The sequence below is a fragment of the Chenopodium album genome, chromosome 2 (genome assembly GCF_948465745.1).
Source record: "Chenopodium album chromosome 2, dcCheAlbu1.1, whole genome shotgun sequence".
Classification (NCBI taxonomy): domain Eukaryota; kingdom Viridiplantae; phylum Streptophyta; class Magnoliopsida; order Caryophyllales; family Amaranthaceae; genus Chenopodium; species Chenopodium album.
The window spans coordinates 32,142,467-32,168,338 of record NC_137835.1 but is presented as its reverse complement, the minus strand read 5'-3'; the positions used below and the strand labels follow the sequence as shown (position 1 = coordinate 32,168,338).

Here is a 25,872-nt window from a genome sequence, read left to right as displayed (position 1 = left end):
TTTATCTTTATTGCTTGATCACCTTTTATGCATGTTTAAAGGGAATTGGTACTTGTAATCATGTTTAATAAGATAATTAATAATCTTGTTTAGGGTTAATGTGATTATAATTTCAAGTGATCGCCAAGAATAGTTTATTTGTGCATTAAGATTCAACCAACATAGATAAACAGGTTTAGGGTTAATCCTATTGATTGCATGTTAATCAGAAAGCGCACATGAATACGATCAGAATAAAGTAGAGGCATATTATTAGGGCAGGTTCAATCTCTTTTAGGTTGGATTTGTACCATCATCCCCGAACCCTTATTTGGTTCTAGACCTTATGGAGTTGACGATCTCTTGGATCGTTAAGGGGTGTAACCTTCATCCTATGAACGGTTTACAAGTTCCTAAAAGAACTTGTTGGCGACTCTTTTGCTCTATCTTCTTCCCTTTTGGACGCCACCGTACTTTAGTGTATGATCACAGTGGGGTTCAAGCTAGTGGGATTAAGGCTTGAAATTATTCCCTACACTCACTAAGGTCTTTCTTAATGCCAAAATGAAGAACAAAAATAAAATTTTTAACAAATTGTATGAGGAGATATGTAAAATGGGCCGACATCTTTATAAATACGGGTATAGATTCAACAATGTTATCAAATAGGTTGATATGTTTAAAAGTAGACATGTCGGCTTGTTGGTACTCGGCACGTGGTAGCAACAGCTTGACACTTGGCAAGAAAAGCCCTGCATTCCATGTAGCCACCTGTCATGAAGAGTATTACAAATAGTAGGTTAAGATTTATTAAGGAGGTTAGCATTTATTACTCTCTCTCTCTCTCTCTCTCTCTCTCTCTCTCTCTCTCTCTCTCTCTCTCTCTCTCTCTATCTCTCTTAACTTTCTCTCTCTTACTTCTCTTCTTTTTCTTAAACACATTCTAACTTTATCATCGGAGTGGTTATCCCCGAATCATCCCCGGGGCTAGCTACTTTTGTTCATTGTGTAGGTTCTTAGCTTGCCGATATAAGTATCAAGATCTCAGGCTCGGGTTCTTGGGTAATCGGATCCAGAAAGAAACAATTTGGCGCTAGAAGGAGGGGGCAGTGATAACTTCTATCGCCTAAGAACCTCACATACAAAATAGTAACGATGATGGATGGAAATAATGAAACACATGTGATTAGTAGGGTAATAAATCAACCAATAACATCACAGCCTGAATTTGAGATAGAGGATGAAACTCACACTCTAGAAGGTAATCAATTCCACATGCCGTTAACCCTATAAAGGCAGGCGGAGACGGTAGTAGACCCCATTGCTGAATTCACACCAGAAGAATTGGAGGTAGCAGCTAGGGTGATTACTGCAATGAGTAAAAAGAGGAAAGAGGCTAAAACGGCTCAGGCTGGAGGAGGGGCGCCGCTAATAAATCATGGTGAAAAGTTAAATCAAGCAACAAATTCACCAAGGCGTCGCCGGGAAGAAACGCCGGTAAGAACACATACAACACTGCGACATACAGAGGGTCAATCCTCGAGCCACACTATTAGCACAAGAACTCAGCAGCAGAGAAGATCCCAAGTTGAAGGGCAAGCACTGCGAACTGTGGTGCAGTTAAGAACATCACCGTTTGCGCAAGGTATCTTGGATCAACCAATGGAGAAAATTAAAATGCCGACTTGTAGGTATGATGGAAGAGGGGATCCAAACAGATACATAACGTCCTATGAGGAACATATGATGTTGTACACTAACTCGGATGCCGTTTGGTGTAAGGTTTTTCCAACTACTTTAACTAGGGCTGCAGCAGATTGGTTCAATAACCTGGGAAATGGAACGATAGATAGCTTTGAGAAGTTGACTGAGATGTTTATGGGGAAATATATTAGTAACAGTGTGCGGTAGAAAACTTCAGGGGAATTGATGGCGATGGAGCAAAAGCCAGATGAGTCTTTGAGGGATTATATCAGACGGTTTAACAACGAGGCAAATATAATTCCAAAGTTACCACAGGAGATAGCAGTTATGGCTTTGATGAACGGCTTGAACGATTCTGAGTTCAAGCGTTATCTTACAAGAAAGAATTTGCCGACATTGGCAGCAACTTTTAACAAGGCTCATGATTACATCAAGAGTGAAGAATTAATGAAGACAAGTAACAAGAATGTGTCTGCCGTAAAGGGACAATATCAGTTTGAAGGTGCAGCCTCAAGAAGTGGAAGGCCGAGAACTTCGACCCCAGGTAGGGGAGGGGGAAATCGGCAGGAGGTTAGGGCTGCAAAACCACCAATGCGATACAGTACGTATATGCCCCTGAATACGCCTAGGGCAGCAATCTATTCGGTGAATCAGAACAGAGAAGGATGAACAAGGCCAATCACGATGAAGGCAAGGCCGAGAGATGTCAAGAAGTATTGTATGTTCCATAGAGATGTGGGTCACTATATTGAGAAGTGCACACAATTGAAAGATAACATCGAAGAGCTGATAAGGAAAGGGCACTTGACTCAGTATCGGTTGAATGCAGGGGGAAGTCAAACACCACCTCGGCAGATAGAAATACAAAAGTTAGAAGCAAGGCCTGAAAGGCCGCAGGGTGGAATAGTCCAAAAAGGGGACGGAGGAATGCCACCGTTATCAACTGGAAGGGGAGTAAATGTGATAACGAGGGGGCCAGTGCATGGAGGAACAATCAGTGGGGCAAATAAGCACCTATCTGAGCACCATCATATAGTGTATGCCTTAGATGTCGATAACCGTCCTCGGCCAGATTCAATCCCTGATGTGTTTTTTATAGAAGAGGATGCAAGGGGAATTGTCTTCCCTCATGATGATCCACTGGTATTGCTAACAAAGATAAACGGAGCTGACATTAAGAGAGTTTTGGTTTATGGGGGCAGCTCGGCAAATGTTCTGTTTAGGAAGGCCTTTGATGAAATGATGATTGGAAGAAAATATCTGAAGCCGGTATCTTATCCGGTCATTGGGTTTAATGGATCAACAGTGAGACCGGAAGGAAGCATAGTTCTACCAGTGCGACTAGGTGAAGGGCCGATAACGAGGGATGTGATGGCAGAATTCCTGGTGGTAGATGTGCCATCTTCTTATAATGCAATTATTGGCAGACCGATAATTCATGATGTGCAGGCAGTAGTGTCAACTTATCATCTCACGATAGCTTATGTGTCGAATTTGGGAGTTGTTGAAAAGGTCCACGGAGGCCATGTAATGGCAAAGTCTTGTTATGTAAAAGCTTTGAAAAATCCAATTGGGAATTGTCCGATACCGAATAATCTTATAAAAGAAAAGGAACCAACGGTATAGGATTTGGCCATGAAAAACTTTGATGCAAGGCCAGAGGAGACCCCAAGGCCGTCACCAAGTGGAGAAACGGTGCAAGTTGAGTTGCAACCAAGTGATTCAAGTAGGATGGTTAGGGTTGGAGCAGATATGGCTGTAGATATGAGATTCCACTTGATAAGTATGTTTCGTGAGAATGCGGATGTTTTCACATTTTTGGCAAGTGAGATGCCGGGAATACATCCTGAAGTGATGGAGCATAAGTTAAATGTGGATAGAAAGTTCAGACCGGTAAGGCAAAAGAAACGCAATTTCTCAATTGAGAAGGTGGAAGCCATACAAGCTGAGGTTAATAAGCTCTTAGCGGCAGGGTTTATTGAACCATGCACTTATCCAAAATGGTTGGCAAACGTTGTAATGGTGAAAAAGCCGACAGGAAAGTGGTGAATGTGTGTAGACGTCACCGATTTGAACAAAGCTTGTCCAAAAGATTGATATCCATTGCCTCGTATAGATAGATTGGTGGACTCCACTTCCGGCCATGCTATGCTCAGTTTCTTGGATGCATTCTCAGGATATCATCAAGTCAATCTTCATAAGGCAAGTAGAGCAAAAACGGCCTTTGTAACATATGCTGGTGTGTATTGTTATAAGGCAATGTCGTTTGGGTTAAAAAATGCGGGAGAAACATATCAAAAGTTGGTAGATAAGATCTTTGAAAAGCAAAAGGGGTGGAATGTGGAGGTAAATGTGGATGATACGATTGTGAAGAGTAAGGAGAAGGAGGATCACATAGCGGATTTGAGGGAAACATTTGAGACGTTACTAAGATATCAGATGAAATTGAACCCAGAGAAGTGTGTGTTTGGAGTTCGATCAAGGAAGTTTTTAGGCTTCATGGTCAGTGAACGGGGAATAGATGCAAATCCTGATAAGGTAAATGCATTATTGGAGATTAAACAGCCAAAAACTATTCGAGATATACAAAGGTTGACTGGAAGAATGGCAAGGTTAACTCGGTTTATCAGCAAGTCAGCTGATAAGGCCCTTTCGTTTTTTATGATTTTACGGAAGAATAAGACATTTGAATGGGGGTAAGGAACAAAGTGATGCTGTTAATTCGGATGATATACTACAAGAGGGGGGGTGAATTGTAGTAGTGCCTACTTTTCGCGGAATATAAAACTGATTGTTGTTAGGAACTTAGACAATGCAAAGCGGATTTTACGAGGAAACCATCCAGGGCCCAACTGGAAGTAAAACCTCGACCCTACCTTAGGGATTTCAAACACACTTCACTATAATAGGGCAAACACCAAGTTACAACCTATTAGACACGGACCTTTATTTCACAAGTTCCTCACTGGACTTGCTACTTGATAGGACCCTAACCTACCCAATCTAAGTACCACACTTAGATTCACTCGTACCACCAAAGTACTACCCACTCGGCCTCACACTAGAAGCTCAATTGGCCTCACCTAGAAGCTCACACATTGCACTCTTACAATATAATTATAATGAGAATCCTCACGAACTCTCACACCCCAATACATTAAACACTCAAAACCCTTTTTCCCAATTACAAGCTCTCAAAGAATAACTCTAAATACATATCAATGAATAAAGAGATAAAACTAATATGTTGGACACTTCAAGATCTGTCTGGAACTTACTGGACGAACTGTAACTGGAACCCGACTGGAACTTCGACTTGGAGGTTTGACTTAGCTTCGTGGTGAAGGATGAAACCATTAAGCACGACCACTAAGCTTCATCAGCCTCAACTTTGAATGAATACATATGAGCATATTTATAGTACACCCAAATTATTCTTTTCATAAAAGATAAGTTTTATTAAAAGATAGAAATAAAAGATATTTTCCAAAAATAAGTTTTCCAAAAATATATCTTTTGTTAAGAATATATTCTATCAATAATAATGAGATATATTTACCATAAAATCAGATTTTATCTAAATCTTATATTTTTCAAATATACTAATATATCTTTTAACAAAAGATATACTTACCATATCTTTTTAACAAAAGATATACTTGCCATATCTTTTTATAAAAGATATACTTACCATATCTTTTTACAAAAGATATGGTGATATAATTACCATATCTTTTAACAAAAGATATACTTGCCATAAAATTAGATTTTATTTAAAACTTATTTTACTGAAAATATTTTCCAAAAATAACTTATCTTTTTCCAAAAGGGATTTATTAGAAAATAAATATTTTTATTCTGTAAAACCAAATCCCTAAAAGATATGCACGTATTAGGTAAATATTTATATCATTAAATTCGACCTGCGACCTTTAACGACGTGCAGACCTAAGTTCCGATTAGGTTTCGGAACTCTGACAGTCTCTGAGTTACTGACAAGTTAGTAACTCTAATTTCATTGACTATCATGAGTTCACCTTGGTTCTTTAGACTTGTTCCAGACTGACTTTTATGTCCAACATACTTACATGAATCCTAGAGCGATATACTTCGATTTCTCCGTCTTCATGTTGTTTCTTTGAAACTCTTGTTCTGGAATCTTGTAGTATTGATGTATTCTAGATCTCGGGGCAAGTTCCTGTTAGGGAACTTAGATAGTTCTTTTTAGAGAACTAAGTTCCTGTTAGGGAACTCTTCATGTACCTGTTAGGGAACATGGAACTCTTCATGTACCTGTTAGGGAACATGGAACTCTTCATGTACCTGTTAGGGAACATGCTCCGACTTTCGTGGGAAAGCCTGCCGAAAGTTCCTTCTGGATCTTGTTAGAGAATACCTTCAGGTTCCTTCGTGGTTTGATTCTCATGGGAGAACCTTCTTTAGGTTCATTCATTCTCTCTTGTTTCTCTTGAAGTCTTCTATGTTCCAACCCATTGACTTCACCTAAGTCAGTTCCTGTCTTCACATAAACACTTAAGAGAAACATTATATTGAAGTTTGTTTGTCATAAACAAACTTCAAGTGAGAGAACTGATTAAACTTAAAGCTTATGTAAATACTCCTACACATATACAACTCATGTATGCATAGTGTACTTACCTTATGAAGCTAACATATGCAAACACCTATTTACATAGTTACCTTCATGGTTCTTTAGCCATCATCATGTTTATCAACCATAACACTCATCATTGTTCTTGTTTCTCTATTACTTATCATATATTGCTCAGGTTCCTTATATATATATATGTGACTGCTCAGGTTCCTTGTATCCTGTTCCAAGTATAACTTGTTCTTTCTATGCACAACTTAACAAACACATTAGATAGATAATCATCATTAGTTTACAATCATCAAAACCTAATTACTCAACAATTTCCCCCTTTTTGATGATGACAAACTAATGATGCTTATCACACATTAAAGGATAAATCGTTGTACATTTATCCCCCCTTATTTCTTCAAGGAAATAACATTTAGAACAAGTTAGGAACATACACAGGAACTTCACATAGTTAGAAACTTAGCAATACACATCCTTATCAATATATATGTACTTTCAAAGATCATGTTGTAAGAACTTTAGACTTAACTACTACATACCATAAGCATCATACATATTCTTTCCCCTTTTGTCTTTATCAAAAAGGGTATTGTTCCACAAGTTTGTTTTCCGTAAATTACACACACATAAAGTCATATGTCACACCTACCACCATATAATAAGTAAATATATAATGGTTAAACACATGTTGTTCCTAAAAGTCTCAAGGTACTCACTTTTCAAACTGGATACTATTTCCACACTAATTTCCAACTCACAATCCAAAGGCCCAACTTCAAAACCCTTAATTGAAATTGACAAATAAGAAGTTAAAAATCAAGTAAAGATCAAAGCTAAAAAGTTAGAAATGGATTGTATGAATAGGCAAATGAAAGCGCAAGCTCAAAGGATATATAAAGAAGCATATGGAACAAAATAAGTAGAGGGAACATGAAGTGGAATTTGTGCTCTTCGTTTAGACCCTTTGAGATGATAAGGTTCACCACATTTGTTCTTCATTTCATACTCTTAAACCTCCTACTAAACACAACACATATTCATCTTGCTAATTGATAACCAAGTTCCCTTACTTCAACTACCAACTTCTTTGAGAAACATTCTGCTTACTGGAACTTAAACAGATTTCAGCTTCATAGTCAAGTTCCTTCGACGTTTAATGTTGCTCCTTCACTAGCTAGCTTACCAAGTATACGAGTACACGACATCAACATAGTCAATATTCTTCATATTTAGATATCTAGGAAATTAAATATTGGATCACCCTTATTCTTCTTCTTCTTTTTTTTTTTTTTTTTTTTTTAACATAGGGTGTCATTACAAAGATTTTGCATGCTTTCCTAGAATAACACATTTTAAATCAATGAAGAAAATACTTACTCATACACTTGATTTCCACAACCAAATATGAACCAATTTGATTTCTTGGTTCCTACCTTATTCCCCCTGAGTTCCTTACCATTCTTCTTCCTTTTCAAGTGCTTACTTCTTTTCTTTTTCTTCAACTTCCCCCTCAACATGTAATCACTTTCTTCACGTTTCATTGAGCCATAAAAATATGATGAACAAACTTAGAGCACATGGGAATTAAGAATAAGAAGTATGGCTATATGAAAAGATAAGGAAATAGGGTCAATAGAATTCCGAATATATGAAAATATGAAATAAGTATAGCGCAACACGGACACACAACTAAAAGTTGTTGAATAATGTTGCATTCTAAGAAATATGGTGTGGATGCTTGAAAGTTGGCTAATAGATAGGTTAGTTCCCTCTGAAATTTAAACGGGTGAGATACAAACGGTCTAGGAACTTACCTGTCTTGTTCCATCAAAGTTTCTTCCATTGTTCCTTTGGCAACTTAGGAACTTTGTGTTTGACAGCACCCATAGTTCTATTATGAGACCTCTAATACTCTTAGGCAAGTGAGTATGTCTTTTACAACACAAGAACTAAGTGTCACACATAAACAATAAGCGTACATTCTTTACTTCAAGTTTAACATGCATAAGAACCCCAACTTGACATAACTTAAGGGAAAAATACTTTATACTCATGTTATGTTTCATCAAGTCTTGTTCCATTAAGCAATATACAAGAATATGACAAGTTAAGACAGAACCATAAGTTAATCAATTCATAAATTCACATATTGCATTCATACCAAAAAATATATCAATTCAATTCATCTAATGTCGTCATGTGAACAGGAACTTATATCTTATGTAGTCTTAAACCAGTAAAAATATAACTTTTAAAACTTTTGGTTGATATGATGGCTTACCTTGGAGTTCTTGAAGTGGTTGTTTTGTTCCTTGATGATCTCAAATCTAATATGAACTTCCACTTCTAACTCAAGTTCCATTGTCAATGGTTAATGCTTACAAATATATTTTCTCATCATAGAATCATCAAAAACCAATGCACAATGGCTCGTGAGTTGTACCAAAAATATAATCAATGTAAATAAGTACAACTAATACCTTAGTCCATCTTGAAAACAAAAATTGACAATTTTAAAGCTCAATTTTCAAGAAGGAACTTGGATAACAATCTATCCTAGAGTATGTTCCACATAGACATCTATAACAGAAAGTTATACAAAAGACATCCATGACATCCATGTGGTACAACTCTAATCCCATATAAACAGCAAGATAAAATAATATTCAATTACCTTCAAGTCTAGCTATACGAGCAACAAGTTCCTGAAAAACAATACATACCTTTGTATTGGTTGTTTCCTATAAGAACAAACATGGCCTTTTTCCAATCACGTGCCTTACTCAACAAGCTTTTTCCAGAACACCCTTTTTAATCTCCAACCCTTTTTAGGTGTTCTAGAATAGGTTCAGGATGTAACAAACACCTTCTTCCTTTTAAGCTCATTGAGTTCTTGTTACACATCTAACCTTCAAGCTCCATCCTCAAATGCTTCAATATCTTGAGGCTCGGTCTTAGTTACATATGCATATAAGACACTGTAGCTCCATAGTTTGTTGAGATTTTGCTGGTCGGAACAAATATTATCTCAGTTCTGGAACTTCGTCGGAACTTGCTGTCTTGTATTGAGTTCATTGAACTTTGCTGCATGAGGTGGAACTTAACATCTAAAAGTTCATCAACATGTGTAGCTAGCCCTTGCTGTTATCCTTAGTGACATATTTCTTTATTAGGAACTCAGTTAGTTCTACAAGAATTTGTGAGTTCATCTTTTATAACCTGCTTGATGAGAACAAACCTGTTAGTCTCAAAATATGTTCACTTTTTGCACATCAAACATGATAGTGTAAACTCTTTTTGTTTTACTGATCTAGGCGTTTATGGGTAATCGCCTTGGCACTTCTATCATCAAACATCCCTAAGTGGAACATAGGGTGTCTTGTTAATCAAAGATCTATTGCTTCAGTGTTGATGATGTAGTAAGAGACATTGAAAACTATTCCAAAGAACCTGCAAAGACCATTAGCATATAACTTTGTTCTCTTCATGTCTTTCATGATTCAAAGTTGGAAACTTGTTGTCAATCTTGTGTTCCTACTACAAACATCAAACATGACTGGAACTAGGTTCCATTGTTAGATCCATAACTTCATAAATAATGAACATTTAGCAACAAACCCTGTGATAGAAAAGACTTTCAACAAACAGTTCATCATCTCTTCTATTAAGAAAAGTAACCAAGTGTCCATTTGCGTTCATTACTTATAAACAAGACATATCTTTCAATTAGTCTCTAAATATCACATGATAAACAAATCCATATCACTGAGATCCAACGGATTAGTGTTGCTTACCATCTACCCGATGTTGAAAGAGAATATAACATGTTTTAATCCTCATGCTTCTCAGTTTTTACCTGTTTGGAACTTACGTATACATATACCTATTATCAAGTTCCTACTAGGTTTATCAAGCATAAAAAGATTAACATGTTTACAGTTTGAAGCATAGAATTATTTCGTAAAACATCTAGAGTTCCAAGCATTTAAAACACCAAAATGTGCATCAAAAACTCGACAAGAAAAATGTTCACAATGGTATAGGAACTTGACTTACTAACCAACTGTTATGCAACAATTTTACCTTATGTGTTAGTCTTATAAGTCAAAGCTCTTCCATTGTAGGTTTATAGCAGGAAATATCTTGATTTGACAATCATCATCCCTTTGGAACCTCGCTGTCGAGATACTACGAGTTCCTTCCTACTATGCACCTTCAACTGTTCATGTTCCTATTGATATTAGGTTGGAACATGCCCTTCTGGTCCTATTGACCATTGTATCTTGGGTAGAGGAACGTGTTGGTTTAATCTCAAGTTCTTCAACACCTTGTCAAAGTTCCTAAAATATTCATTCTGAAGATATAACCTGAAAAATCAAAATCCAAGAGAATTCTTTTGTGCTTTCAAAAGGTTAGTAGGTTAGTCAAGAGAGATAGATAAAACCTAAAGCATAAAAGTATTAAAACATAAAGTTCCAGTAAAAATACTCCCTTTTGGATGTCGTTCCATAAACAAAATTATGGATCTCCAACACGTAGACAAAGATAATCATCTTAACTCATCATCCTTCATAAGAGTCTATTACAGGAATTTATGCTTGGTTCCAAAGAACTTTGAACAATAGGAACTTGACTGGAACTTGCATAAGAAGCTGAACAGGAACTTGTACACTAACTCCTATAGCACCTTGTTATAGAAGCTTTGTTATTCCTATATCCTAAATCTATTTTATCAATTCAAGTTAATCAAGTTCCAACTAGTTAAGCACCAAGTTCCTAACGGAACAAACTTTTATGCAACGATTTATCTCAATGGACAAACCTACAAAACAATCATTAACAACCAGCACCAAACTAGAAGAGAAGTTAGTTTGTCATGATATATGTTATAAGCTTCAAAACAACTTCTCTTTTACATCCATTCACTAATAACCTTCACAGAAATGGGGAATTGAATTTTAATAGGAATTTGTGAAGGATCAATATATACCAAAAGCACATGACCAATATTTATAGAGAAATGTATAGGTGACTTACACACTTTTCCATATTGTCGCTTCACCTACTACAAACCTCTTATAAAGGCTCTCTAGTGAGAGGAACTTGCACATAATTCCTTATATACAAACAACCAAAGTATCATCATTATTAATAGGTTGTCTCCACTCACATAGCCTGCAAAATCATTCAGCTTTTGGCTTTGGTTACCCAATATATATTGGGTACCTTCTTGTTAGTAATAGTCGTCAATAATCCATAATTAAAACAACTACGATTAATCCAACTATCTTTACTAACAATAAACATCATGTGTCTACATAATAAATAATCAGAATAATAAAAACACATGATAAGGTCATTCTTTGACAAATATTCAAAATATTCGTTTATTACCTTGCCTGAAGAATTAAGTTTCCATTCAAGGGTAGTCCAGGTTCCAAAAGACCAAATATGCATAATTCTAAACAATAAGTACCTTAAACTATTTCTAGTAAACAGATTCTTTATTAATAAATCAATTTATAAATCTGAAAAAAAAATGATTTTTAAATACACTCAAATCAGATTTGAGGTTACACAAAATTGATTTAAAAACATTAATAATAAAATCAACAATTTAACTAAAAATACCGCAAGGAACTCGCACACATAATAACATGCATATAACAAAGAATTCAAAGACGAAACACTTACCTCAAAGATGTTGATCTTTGAATTACTTCTGCTTGACAAGAAGATTTTGGTCTTAATGTGGAGTTGGGAACATTCTCCGGCTGAGTTCCAATTGCTGCATTTCTCGTAGATATACATCCTAGCCTGGAACTTGCTCCTCGGGGTTACCCGGTTTTATCTAGAGCATTGGCTCTAATACCAGTTAATAATTCGGATGATATACTACAAGAGGGGGGGTGAATTGTAGTATGTTCCTAGTGCCTACTTTTCGCGGAATATAAAACTGATTGCTGTTAGGAACTTAGACAATGCAAAAGCGGATTTTACGAGGAAACCATCCAGGGCCCAACTGGAAGTAAAACCTCGACCCTACCTTAGGGATTTCAAACACACTTCACTATAATAGGGCAAACACCAAGTTACAACCTATTAGACACGGACCTTTATTTCACAAGTTCCTCACTGGACTTGCTACTTTATAGGACCCTAACCTACCCAATCTAAGTACCACACTTAGATTCACACGTACAACCAAAGAAGCTGAATTGGCCTCACCTAGAAGCTCACACATTGCACTCTTACAATATAATTATAACGAGAATCCTCACAAACTCTCACACCCCAATACATTAAACACTCAAAACCCTTTTTCCCAATTACAAGCTCTCGTAGAATAACTCTAAATACATATCAATGGATAAAGAGATAAAACTAATATGCTGGACACTTCAAGATCTGTCTGGAACTTACTGGACGAACTGTAACTGGAACCCGACTGGAACTTCGACCTGGAGGTTTGACTTAGCTTCGTGGTGAAGGATGAAACCATTAAGCACGACCACTAAGCTTCATCAGCCTCAACTTTGAATGAATACATATGAGCATATTTATAGTACACCCAAATTATTCTTTTCATAAAAGATAAGTTTTATTAAAAGATAGAAATAAAAGATATTTTCCAAAAATAAGTTTTCCAAAAATATATCTTTTGTTAAGAATATATTCTATCAATAATAATGAGATATATTTACCATAAAATCAGATTTTATCTAAATCTTATATTTTTCAAATATACTAATATATCTTTTAACAAAAGATATACTTACCATATCTTTTTAACAAAAGATATACTTGCCATATCTTTTTATAAAAGATATACTTACCATATCTTTTTACAAAAGATATGGTGATATAATTACCATATCTTTTAACAAAAGATATACTTGCCATAAAATTAGATTTTATTTAAAACTTATTTTACTGAAAATATTTTCCAAAAATAACTTATCTTTTTCCAAAAGGGATTTATTAGAAAATAAATATTTTTATTCTGTAAAACCAAATCCCTAAAAGATATGCACGTATTAGGTAAATATTTATATCATTAAATTCGACCTGCGACCTTTAACGACGTGCAGACCTAAGTTCCGATTAGGTTTCGGAACTCTGACAGTCTCTGAGTTACTGACAAGTTAGTAACTCTAATTTCATTGACTATCATGAGTTCACCTTGGTTCTTTAGACTTTTTCCAGACTGACTTTTATGTCCAACATACTTACATGAATCCTAGAGCGATATACTTCGATTTCTCCGTCTTCATGTTGTTTCTTTGAAACTCTTGTTCTGGAATCTTGTAGTATTGATGTATTCTAGATCTCGGGGCAAGTTCCTGTTAGGGAACTTAGATAGTTCTTGTTAGAGAACTAAGTTCCTGTTAGGGAACTCTTCATGTACCTGTTAGGGAACATGGAACTCTTCATGTACCTGTTAGGGAACATGCTCCAGCTTTCGTGGGAAAGCCTGCCGAAAGTTCCTTCTTGATCTTGTTAGAGAATACCTTCAGGTTCCTTCGTGGTTTGGTTCTCATGGGAGAACCTGCTTTAGGTTCATTCATTCTCTCTTGTTCCTCTTGAAGTCTTCTATGTTCCAACCCATTGACTTCACCTAAGTCAGTTCCTGTCTTCACATAAACACTTAAGAGAAACATTAGATTGAAGTTTGTTTGTCATAAACAAACTTCAAGTGAGAGAACTGATTAAACTTAAAGCTTATGTAAATACTCCTACACATATACAACTCATGTATGCATAGTGTACTTACCTTATGAAGCTAACATATGCAAACACCTATTTACATAGTTACCTTCATGGTTCTTTAGCCATCATCATGTTTATCAACCATAACACTCATCATTGTTCTTGTTTCTCTATTGCTTATCATATATTGCTCAGGTTCCTTATATATATATGTGACTGCTCAGGTTCCTTGTATCCTGTTCCATGTATAACTTGTTCTTTCTATGCACAACTTAACAACACATTAGATAGATAATCATCATTAGTTTACAATCATCAAAACCTAATTACTCAACAGATGCGCTGGAGGTGGTGAGGAACCATCTGATATCTCTTCCGACGGTTGCAAGAACGGAGAGGGGAGAATTGTTACAACTTGACATCTCGGCTTCCCAAAAAACAACTTCAACAGTGCTGTTAGTAGAAAGGAAGAAACAACAATTGCCATTATACTTTGTTAGCCATGTTCTAAATGCGGCTGAACACAGATATCCGGTAATAGAAAAAATGGTGTTGGCAGTGGTGATGGCGGCAAGGAAGTTGAGGCCGTATTTTGATGCTCATCCTATAGATATTCTAACGAATTATCCATTAGAAAAATCATTGCATAAGATGGACACATCAGGCCAATTGTTAACATAGGCAGTGGAGTTTTTGGAGTATGAGTTGCGTTATAAGCCCAGAACATCAATCAAGGCTCAGACCTTGTCCAATTTCATTGTTGAAACCTCATATAATGATGAAGAAGAAGAGTTGGGAACTTGGTAGGTATCGGTGGACGGTTCTGCAACATCAACAGGGTCAGGGGCAAGAATAGTGATAACGACTCTAGATGGGAAATTTTTTGAGTATGCAATGAAGTTTAAGTTCAAGGTCACCAATAATGAAGCTGAGTATGAAGCAGCAATAGTCAAGGTTCAGTTGTTAATAGCGGTGGAAGCAAAACGGTTGGTTCTAACAACCGATTCTCAGTTAGTATCCAGCCAGTATACCGGAGAATATGAAACGCGAGAGCCAACAATGATAAAGTACCTTGAAAAGATGAAGCAGTTAACAGCATAGTTGCAGTATTTTGAAATCAGGCTGGTACCGAGAGTACAGAATGCACAAGCTGATCCCTTGGCAAGGTTGGTCAGTTCAAGCTTTAATGACTTGGAAAGAACAGTCATGGTAGAGATCTTGAAGCAGAAAAGTATTGATGAAGAGTCTGAACAAGTACTTTATGTCAGTAACGGCACACAGTGGTTTGATAAGATATTGGTGTACCTCCTATATGGAGCATTGCCATTTGATAAGGGGGAATCCAAAAAATTGTGGAAAGACAATGTGTGGTTCATTATGTATCAAGGTCAGTTGTATAAAAGAGGATTCTCATTGTCGTTGCAAAGATGCATAACAGATTTTCAATCTGCCAGGTTAATTGAAGAAATACATGAAGGCACTTGCGGGAATCATATCAGTGCAAGAGCTCTGTCACGAGAAGCAATGAGAAATGGATATTACTGGCCGACTATGAACGAGGATGCTGTAAGATATGTGAAAAAATGTGAGAAGTGTCAGAAGTTTGCACCCACAATCAATTCGCGCCAAATGATTTAACGCCAATACTTAATCCGATCCCTTTTGCACGATGGGGGATGGATATAGTAGGGCTGTTTCCTTCAGCAAAAGGAGGAAGAAAGTTTCTCATAATGGGAGTAGATTACTTCACAAAATGGATAGAGGCAGAGCCAGTAGCGAAGATAACATCGTCGGAAGTAAAAAAGTTTATCTGAAAAAGTATTTTCACGAGATTTGGGTTGCCGATGGCAATAGTCTTTGACCATGGATCTCAGTTTGATTGTAAGCCGGTCAAAGATCTTTTGGCCATGTACAAAGTAAAGTTTACATATGCGACAGTTTGTCATCCGCAATCAAACGGCCAGGCAGAAGCAGCGAACAAGCAAATCATAACGGCAATTAAAAAGAAAATTGAAGATGCGAAGGGTTTGTGGGCTGATTTAATACCGGAAATTCTTTGGGCAAACAGAACAACGGTTAGAGAAGCAACAGGGGAGTCACCCGTCACATTGGTATTTGGAACAGAAGTAGTGGTGCTAGGTGAAGTAGGGTTGCCGACATTCAGAATTCAGCATTACTGTGAAGATCAAAATGATTTGTTGTTACGACAACAACTGGATTTCCTACCTGAAGTACGGGAGAAAGCAGCAATTAAGTCAGCTGCCTACAAGGGCAGAATGTCAAGGGCATATAACAAACAGGTTGCTTATCGGCCTTTGTGTAAAGGAGATCTGATACTGCGAAGAATAGCAGCAACAGGGAAAGGTAATGAAGATGGAAAGTTGACGGCAAATTGGGAAGGACCATACCGGATAAGAGATATGGTAATGCAAGGGTCCTTTTACTTGGAAACAATGGATGGAAAGCCGTTAAAAAATGTTTGGGATACGGCAGTACTTAAAAAGTATTATGTGTAAGTAATGTAATGTCATTTTGTAAGCAATGAAACTGACATTAGTTAGAAAAATATCAGTGATGAATATAAGAAAGTTATCAGAAATTGTGTCGTCGAAAAAAAGCATCGTCCATTTAACAGATCACCGTTAAGTAGGATGGACAGCTTAAAACCGCTTCCGTGAAGTTAATGCACTTACAATCTGATCAGTTGTGATCATTAACTCGCGAGGGTGCTGGTTCAAAATATAATTCCGGTAGAATCAATTCAAGTATATGCCGACAAGAGGCATAGCTTTGATAATGATCGCCGAGAGGGTGCCTAACTGACTCAGAAAGTAGTGTAGTAGGTCACAGATATTGTACTCTGAATCAGCAAAAGAAATTTCGACCTAGTGCATATAATTGTGTAACAAGTATATACACTAGGGGGGCCGGAGATAAGGGTAATATATCCTAATTGATATTATCCTTGTTATAATTGAAAAGTTAAAGCTGGAAAAGGCAACAGTTGATAAAATTGCTAAAAGTATGACGTCGATATAGATAAATTTTTTACGAAAATTTTAGCAAGTATAAAATTCGTGATAAAACAAGAATAGCTGATAATTAAAAATTCGAGAACAAATATGACATGTTTACGATAATCAAAGATGACAATCGACAGGAATCACCACAAAAAAGTGTATATGCCGATAAAACAGCATTGTAAAAAAAACAGTTGAACAAAAACAGATGATTACATATTTCAAATTATAGCTGATAAGGCCCAATTATGCAAGACCCACAAGAGGATGTCGATGATGATTGTCTGCCCCTTCAAGCTTGTGTGTTTTCAGGCACAAGAGAGTTTAAGATACTGGGATCTGAAGGGCCGTCATCAGCGTTCGGCACCAGGTTGAAAAGATCTTCATCCGCAAACTTCTGTTCCTCGAACCCGGAAGGAATCTTGTAAGCTTCCTCGTTGAAAGCCTTTTCAACTATAACCCAGTCCTCTTTCTTCCAACCAGCGGCATGAGCAATGCATCTCTTGGCAGCAATCTATCCTCCATCAAAACGGTCTTGAAGTCGTGTACAAATTCCTGAGATGCCAGATAGCGGCCAACTACTCTCTGTCGGATTCCAGACTTGTCAGCTTCCAATATCTGAACCTTATCTTTAAGGTTGTGGATGGTAACCTTGGCGTCATTGAGATCCCTCTCAAGGGCAGGAAGACACTCAATGGCCTGGTTCTTCTCAGCAATTTGGGTCTTAAGCTGTCGAACTTCCAACTTGAGACCCTCCACCTTGGAAGCTTTATTCCTGAGAGTCGACATCTCAAAATCATCCCTCTCTTTGGCTTCTTTTAATTTGTGTAAAGCCTTTATCAGCATTGTCTAAGGCCGTTTGCAGTGCGCTCTTGCTAGCGGAAGCTTGATGATGCTGCTCTTGGTAATATCGGTACATCTCAACAAGCTCAGTGCCAGACATAACAGCCTGAGTATGGCAAAAGTAAATATGTGTCAGCGTTCCAATAATAAAAATAATAAACATAATAAAAAGTAACAAGTATATGAAAATGGTAATAATGAAAAATGATGAATACCTTCATCATATTATGCATGTGCATGGCGGCAAGGGGGCCAATGGGACCAACAGGTCTGTCCATTGGGAGGGTTAGATTGCTCAGAAGTCGATAACCAAGAGTCCCACCTTGCATTGGGTCGTCAGTGATCATCGACTCATTCCGGCATGCATCAATCTCAAGTTGCCACCGATCTCCAGAATGACCGGAAGGGACAGAGAACCCTTTAATAACAGCTTCCGGAAACCTCTCGTTAGGACGCTCAATCCATTAGTTAGACCGATAGATGAGGCCGGGAATTCTAGTGTTAGAATCGCCGGCAGCGGTAGGAACGATATTGCGATGTCGGCTAGCCAAAAGTGTTAGGCTGAGTTGGGGGGAGATTCAGAAGTATTGGTGAGATCTTCAATCTCCACTCCATATATTACCTTTTTAACGATTGGTTCAGAGCTTTGAACAACCGTTTTCACTTGAACTTTGGGGGAAGGAGGAATCTTTTTGCTGTCAGCCTGATTTTTCTAGGTGACACGCTGTTCAGGTTGTCTTGGGCTGTTAGTCCTGACACCACCACCTCGCCGATTAGCAAGGGATATCAGCTTCCTCTTCTTATCATTGTCGTCGGCCATACTTTCAGCTTTTCTCTTAGCACTGACAGCAGGAGCGCGGCTGCAATATGTGGCAAGAGTATCGTAAGAAGGCTTAGAGGCTTTTGGACAACGCTTTATAACCTTCTTCCCGTCGGCCGACAACCCAAGTTTTTTGTTGTCCAACTTAACAATACCTGAAATTTTGAAAAGCAAAGAATGTGAAATTAAGTTCAAATTTTATCTTAAAGCAAAATTATATGCACATGATAAAATAAAAAATGCAAAGGCGTAAGGTTAACAAAAATGAATGAGTTAGTACCATGACTGTCAGTCCAGCAAAGACCGACATGAGACAAAGGAGTGTTGCCGAGAATGTAACTCACATTCGGCACCCACACCTTAGGGGTTAAACGTACTTTACCGTCACCGTTATCATATTCCAGAACGTCAAAGTGATTGACAGCTCTGCGCTCATGTTTGCCGAGATCTTTCTCGGGAATAGACTCGAACCTTAAATGAGGTTGAAAAAATGTTCTCCTGAATGGAAAATCCTCAGGAACCGATATGAAGAAAAACTTATCTTGCCACCCCTTACATCTTGACAATTTAGGGTGAATAGTATATTTACTAGGTTGAGTGTACAAGGACTACCACCCTTCCGATTGATCATCTCTTTTCAGGGTGAGCAGTCGTCTAAATGCATTAAGGGTTAAAGGATAATTTCTATACAACATAACCCATACCAGGGCTATAACGGCACGGATGGTGGGAGGAGTTAGCTATACTAAGAACACATTCCAAGCCTTCAAAATTTTGGCAACAAAAGGATGGAGAGGAAAATGAAGGCTGAAATCAAAGTGCTCAGCATAAACGGCAACATGGCCGGCAGGGAAATCCAACACTGAAGATCCAAAAGGGGGAATTGTCAACTCATACCCATCAGGGAGTTTGTAAAATTTTTTGGCACGACAACAGTAATCTCTTTCCAGTGCCGTTTTCCTAAAATTGTCATTTATTTTAGCCTCTGCTACTTTGCGGTTAGCAGCCAAGACAAGGGGTTGTCGGAACCCCGCACCATCAGTCTCAGAATTATACCCCTCATCCAAACTCTCTTCTTGAATAACTTCCGCGGTCATATTAACCACATCTTCTCTACTCTCGGTATTGATACTACCTTCTTGAGTCTCATCGTCGTCAAGAACAGAGTTGACAGCATACTCATGCACAGGAGATGGCTGATTTCTTTGTGGGTTTGGAGGAGTTTCCATATCTGATTTATACGAATTCACAACCTGAGCCTGCCCAGGTTTCTTACTGGATTCAGCCTCCTCAGCGGCATCACGAGCAGCAACCTCAGGATGAAAACTGGTACGCTTTACTCTCAGCATAGTGTTTATACCTATATTTCCAACATTAGTGTCGTATTGATCAATATAGTGTTTCTCGGCAAAGTTGCGTAAATGATAACGGACACTAACAGGCTCAACTTCAAGTATTTCAGTCTCGGCAGGGATATCAAGATTGTTTGGATTAAGAGCTTGTTCATGGTAGGCAATAATTCTATGGCGAATATAGGCACGCTTTTGCTCCTCGGAGGTTAAGGGTTCAAAAGGATCATCAATATTGTCAGAAAGAGATGATGTATTACCCTGACCCCTACCGATATCTTTGCCTACAGATTTCCTAATCAAACGACGCCTAACAGTGCTAAGACTAGGCACCTCTTCTTCAATGTTGTTCTTAGACATTTAAAAAAGAAAATAACCTAAAAATCGAGCAAGGAAAAATAACATGCAAAATTAAAGTTAAGGTTTGAAAATACCTTCGACGGGAATCAGCAAAACGAAAGTGACGGAAAAAATTTCACTACCGCAAAAATATAGCGCAGGGAAGTTGAACGGTGAAGAATGTCGAAAAGACACAACAAATTGTCAGAAAATATATGATGAAAACGGTGGTGAAATAAACGCTTCTTTGAGATAATTGAAGGAAAATAAAAAGTGAAAAGTAAGAAGTGAGGTAGTTTTTTTTATCTATAAAGGAATTTAAAGAAGCAGTTGAAGTGAAAGGCGGTTCATAGATCCAACGGACGAAATAAAAGTAACGTTTTAAAAAGCAGCAGCGGGATAGAAGACACGTGTCCTTAAGTTTGCAAAAATTCCCGCCCAACGAAATAAGGCCCTAAAACTTCCGCCTATCATACTTTACTTAGTCAAGTAGACCTTGTCTGCTATCGGCAAACAAGGTCACTTGGGGGGGAAAACGGAGTTTTTTCGCTCCCAGTTATTTTGTCAAGTAAACCTTGTCTGCAATCGGCAAACAAGGTCAATTGGGCGGGGGGGAAACGGAGTTTTTTCGCTCCCATTTATTTTTATCGAGTAGACCTTGTCTGCTATCGACAAACAAGGTCACTTGGGGGGAAACGGAGTTTTTTCGCTCCCAGTTATTTTGTCAAGTACACCTTGTCTGCTATCGGCAAACAAGGTCACTTGGGGGGGAAAACGGAGTTTTTTCGCTCCCAGTTATTTTTGTCAAGTAGACCTTGTCTGCTATCGGCAAACAAGATCACTTGGGGGGGGGGGAAAGGAGTTTTTTCGCTCTCAATTATTTTGTCAAGTGGACATTGTCTGCTATCGGAAAACAAGGTCACTTGGGGGGGGGGGAACGGAGTTTTTTCGCTCCTAGTTATTTTGTCAAGTAGACCTTGTCTGCTATCGGCAAACAAGTTCACTTGGGGGGGGGGGGGGGGGGACGGAGTTTTTTCGCTCCAAGTGATATTGTCGAGTAGACCTTGTCTGCTATCGACAAACAAGGTCACTTGGGGGTAAAAAAACGGAATTTTCTACTTATGATATGGTTAACAATAATTTCCGAATCAAAAATACAACGGAAATGGCTATAAACACCAGGGAACTCCAATAAGATGTTACATTTCAACTTACAAAAAGTCATCCTAAATATTACATTACATAATTCCAAAAAAATGCTCGACAGAGTACAAGAAACGAGCTACATATATCTGACAAGTACCCTAAAGTGAGAACATTGATTTGCAATCTAACGTCCTCACTTGGGGGACTAATTGTATGAGGAGATATGTAAAATGGGCCGACATCTTTATAAATACGGGTATAGATTCGACAATGTAATCAAATAGGCTGATATGTTTAAAAGCAGACATGTCGGTTTGTCGGTACTCGGCACGTGGCAGCAGCAGCTTGACACTTGGCAAGAAAAGCCCTGCATGCCATGTAGCCACCTATCATGAAGAGTATTATAAATAGTAGGTTAAGCTTCATTAAGGAGGTTAGCATTTATTACTCTCTCTCTCTCTCTCTCTCTCTTACTTCTCTTCTTTTTCTTAAACACATTCTAACTTTATCATCGGAGTGGTTATCCTCGGATCACCCCGGGGCTAGCTAACTTTTGTTCATTGTGTAGGTTCTCAGCTTGCCAATAGAAGTATCAGGATCTCAGGCTCGGGTTCTCGGGTAATCGGATCAAGACAGAAACACAAATAGAATAATTCAAAAAGCCTCGAAATTGCAGAATTTTGTCAACTAAGCCTTTGGTGTTTTTAACTGATTTCATCATTGGCTATTTAATGAAAAAAAATTAAAATATGAAATCACATTCAACAATGCCAAAAAGCTCATAAAGACAGCAGTCCACAAATACTAATCATGTTCAAAGGATTAAGGATGCCTATTGCATTTAATTGAAATGCATCTATTGGCTATAAAACTTTTGTTCAAAAACCTCGTTTAAGTGGATACGGACATAATGCTACCTGTCTGATTCCGTAGTTTATACACATATGATCCAAGATCCTACCCATTCAATCATCATATCTCCAGAATACAAATTTAAAGCAAATAACTGGCTCATAAACCAAGCACAACAACAAGAAGCATTCAACATTTTCCCCAAACACCCATAATTCTATCATTTTATTCAACCATTGCAATTGGCAAAATCATGTATTTTCAGCACAAAGCAATGTTTATTGAAAGAAATCAACATTCTATTAGCAATTTCAATTACTAAAACTTAAAATAAAGCCCAAAAAAATTTTAAACAACCCAACAAACCTTAATCCAAAACTTGGTTTCTGGAGTGTCTGTAATTTTAGGTCCGACTTCATAATAATAATCTGCAGGTTGCTCGGGATCCCTTCACGTCATCACCAATCAAATCAAAATTTTACATAAAAAATAATAATTATTATTATTAATTTGATCTTTAACACCCAAAATCGAGAAAGTTATTATCCTTTACACCCAAAATTAGAAATTCCATTTAAACAAAATTATAATGAACGCAACAACCCCTGAGATGGTGGCGATGGGGGATTGATTTTTTTTTTTTAAGTTTTTTTTAATTTGTTTATCTAATGTAATTATATTTAACATTTTATAAATTATTTTTAATTAAAAAAATGACTTAATTAGTAGGTTGTAGGTCATTGGACTTATTAAAAGAAAACACTACTAAAAATTCGACTTATTTTAGGTTAATCGAAATTATGACTTATTTTGAGCTTATCATGCAAAGTTTGGCTTATTTTTGACAATTTTTTCTAAAAAATATTCATCTTTGTATTGATAAATTCATATTTTCATTATGATTCATCGCGGAGAACTCGAACAGCAGCAGGAAACTCACCGTGGCACGGTGTCTGAATGCCGCAACGCAGTATAAGTCGTCGTGTCACGATGCTGAAGGCTGCAGTGCGATAACTCGAACGAAAATTTTAAAAAAAAAAAAAAGAAAGAAAACAAGAAGGATGAGCTTCAAGAACAGCAAAAAGGTTCGAGCAGCAGCAAAATGAAAATAGGAAGAAGCAGCTACGATTTTTCGAATTTAAAGGCACCAAAAGAGCACCGTGACACGGTAACAAAACCCGTGACACGGGGACACATGTCGTGTCACGGGAAAGCTCCACGTGACGCAGTAATCAAGCGAATCAACGGGAGCGACATTTGAGTACGCTGACCATTTCAGCAGAAAAAAATTACCGTGCCAGGCAAATATATGCCGCGTCTCGGGAAGAACTGCCGTGTCACAACATTTAGCCACGTGACACGCGTGCACCCCCGAAATCTCTCAACAACTTAGCAGCACGAATAAATAAAAGGCAAAATTGGCCTCAACACTCTGAACTATGGCTTAGGTGCACTCAGTACCCTGAATTAAGCAGCATAGCTAAAACACCCTGAAGTATTAGCTTGGGTGCACTTAGCACCATAAATGAAATTTTTTGGCCAAAATTCAGCTTTGAATTTGCAAAAAAGTGACCACTTTTGGAGGGAAATTGTTCGTGTAAGGTTTTAGGGGGTCATATTTATCCTTTATGAGTCCAAATTCAACTCAGAATTTGCAAAAAAAATGACAAATTTTGGCCGAAAATTTTCATTTATGGTGTTAAGTGCACCCAAGCTAATAATTCAGGGTGTTTTGGCTATGCTGCTTAGTTCAGGGTGTTGAGTGCACCCAAGCCATAGTTCAGAGTGTTGAGGCCAATTTTGCCTAAATAAAATAAATAAAAACAAAAAAAAGAAAAATGTCGTCTGACGGCAGATGACGCAGTGTCACGGCAATTTGCCACGTGGCACGATGCAAAGGCGCGTGGCCTGCACGCTCCTAGAAGCTCTAGCGAATATTCCTTGCATCTTTGACCAAGTTTGGACGATTTTCCGCGACTTTTGGACAGTTATTTTCTCACCGAAAATACGCGGAAAATTCTAACTGATATTTAAATTGTACCAAAATTACTATTTTACCCCTAGCAAGAATCAAGGTCACATTTTTGACATTTTAAACACCCAACATGGTCTGATAGTCGACTTGAAGGTATGAATCAATTACAGCCCACGTTCGGGGTAAGCGAACCAATTACAGCCCACGTTCGGGGACAATCGAACCACCATCATTTCACGGTGCAAGGTTCTCAATACACAGAGACTTGCAATCTCATTAGACAAGTTTTTCCTCAAGCATGGAAAATTATCAGTCATTGTCACCTCTTAAAGCGAAGAAGTCAGCAATTACATCATATGTCGACTTTCCTCAAGCATGGAAAGTATCTCAACCGATGGGTTTCTTCAAGTATAGAAAACTGTCAAAATTATCTAGCGACTTTCCTCAAGCATGGAAAGTATTTATTATCGATGGGTTTCTTCAAGCATAGAAAATCGCCGAATTCATCAGTCGACTTTCCTCAAGCATGGAAAGTATTATCGGTGGATTTCTTCAAGCATAGAAAGCCGCCAAATTCATATGTCGACCTTCCTCAAGCATATATGGAAAGTATCATCCGGTAGATTTCTTCAAGCTTAGAAAGCTACCAAACTCATCAGTCAACGTTCCTCAGGCATGGAAAGTATCTCAACAAAACGTCATCCGACGGATTCCTTCAAGCATAGGAAGCAACCAAACTCATTTGTCACCGATACACTGGTGTCAGATAAGCATTCTATCCCTTTATTCTTTTATCTGTAGAACTAACATTTTTCTGCAGGTATCGGCGTATAGTCGTATACAGAGTGATTTAGGATCGCAGAACGTCTTAAATCATTCTCCGTACCTATCGACTACTTTGACTATCGTTTTCGAAACTGATGTTTCTACATACTCAATCAAAGTGGGGCCTCTGTAGACACAAAAAAATGTCTCCCCGGAACCAAATCTGATGATGAACAACTTTTCACCGCCATTATTGGTCGGGTTGAGTATTTAAACCTGGGAGTGATTAAAATTCATAGTCAATCAAACTCAGGTCATACAACCAGTCTTAATGTTTAATCAAAGCATAGTCAAATTTTTTATTTTGGCCCAAATCTTTTTATTCATTTTGTATTATTTATTACTTTATCTCAATTAATTATGAATCGGCACTTAAAAATGCTGAGCGTAATTAGGGTAAAAGTGAATTTGGATCAAAAATAGAAGTAAAATCCACCGTGTCATGGGAGCAGTTGCCGCGCCACGGGGTTTTGCAGCGTGTCACGGTATAATTTCCCGCGTCATGGTGCCAATCCTGTGACATGGGGCTAATCAGTGTTTTTTCCGCGTAAATCCTTCACCCGTTTTATCTTCCGTAGGTTAATTATTTCCCGCGTCACAACAAAACTGTCCCGCGTGACACCATGTTCCCCCTTGTCACGACATATTTTGTCGTGTCGCGGCCTGCTTTGCCGTTGACAGGGTAA

General features: G+C 37.8%; 2 protein-coding genes across 2 annotated transcripts; both read left to right on the top strand.

Annotated features, from left to right (window-relative positions):
• The first annotated feature begins 2,367 nt into the window (after positions 1 to 2,367).
• On the top strand, positions 2,368 to 3,309 carry LOC145571248 (uncharacterized). Its single transcript, XM_081630315.1, has one exon. The coding sequence runs from the start codon at positions 2,368 to 2,370 to the stop codon at positions 3,307 to 3,309; it is 942 nt and encodes a 313-aa protein (XP_081486441.1).
• Positions 3,310 to 15,861: 12,552 nt separating this feature from the next.
• LOC145571236 (uncharacterized) lies at positions 15,862 to 16,533 on the top strand. The gene has a single exon (XM_081630304.1). The coding sequence runs from the start codon at positions 15,862 to 15,864 to the stop codon at positions 16,531 to 16,533; it is 672 nt and encodes a 223-aa protein (XP_081486430.1).
• Positions 16,534 to 25,872: the final 9,339 nt, after the last annotated feature.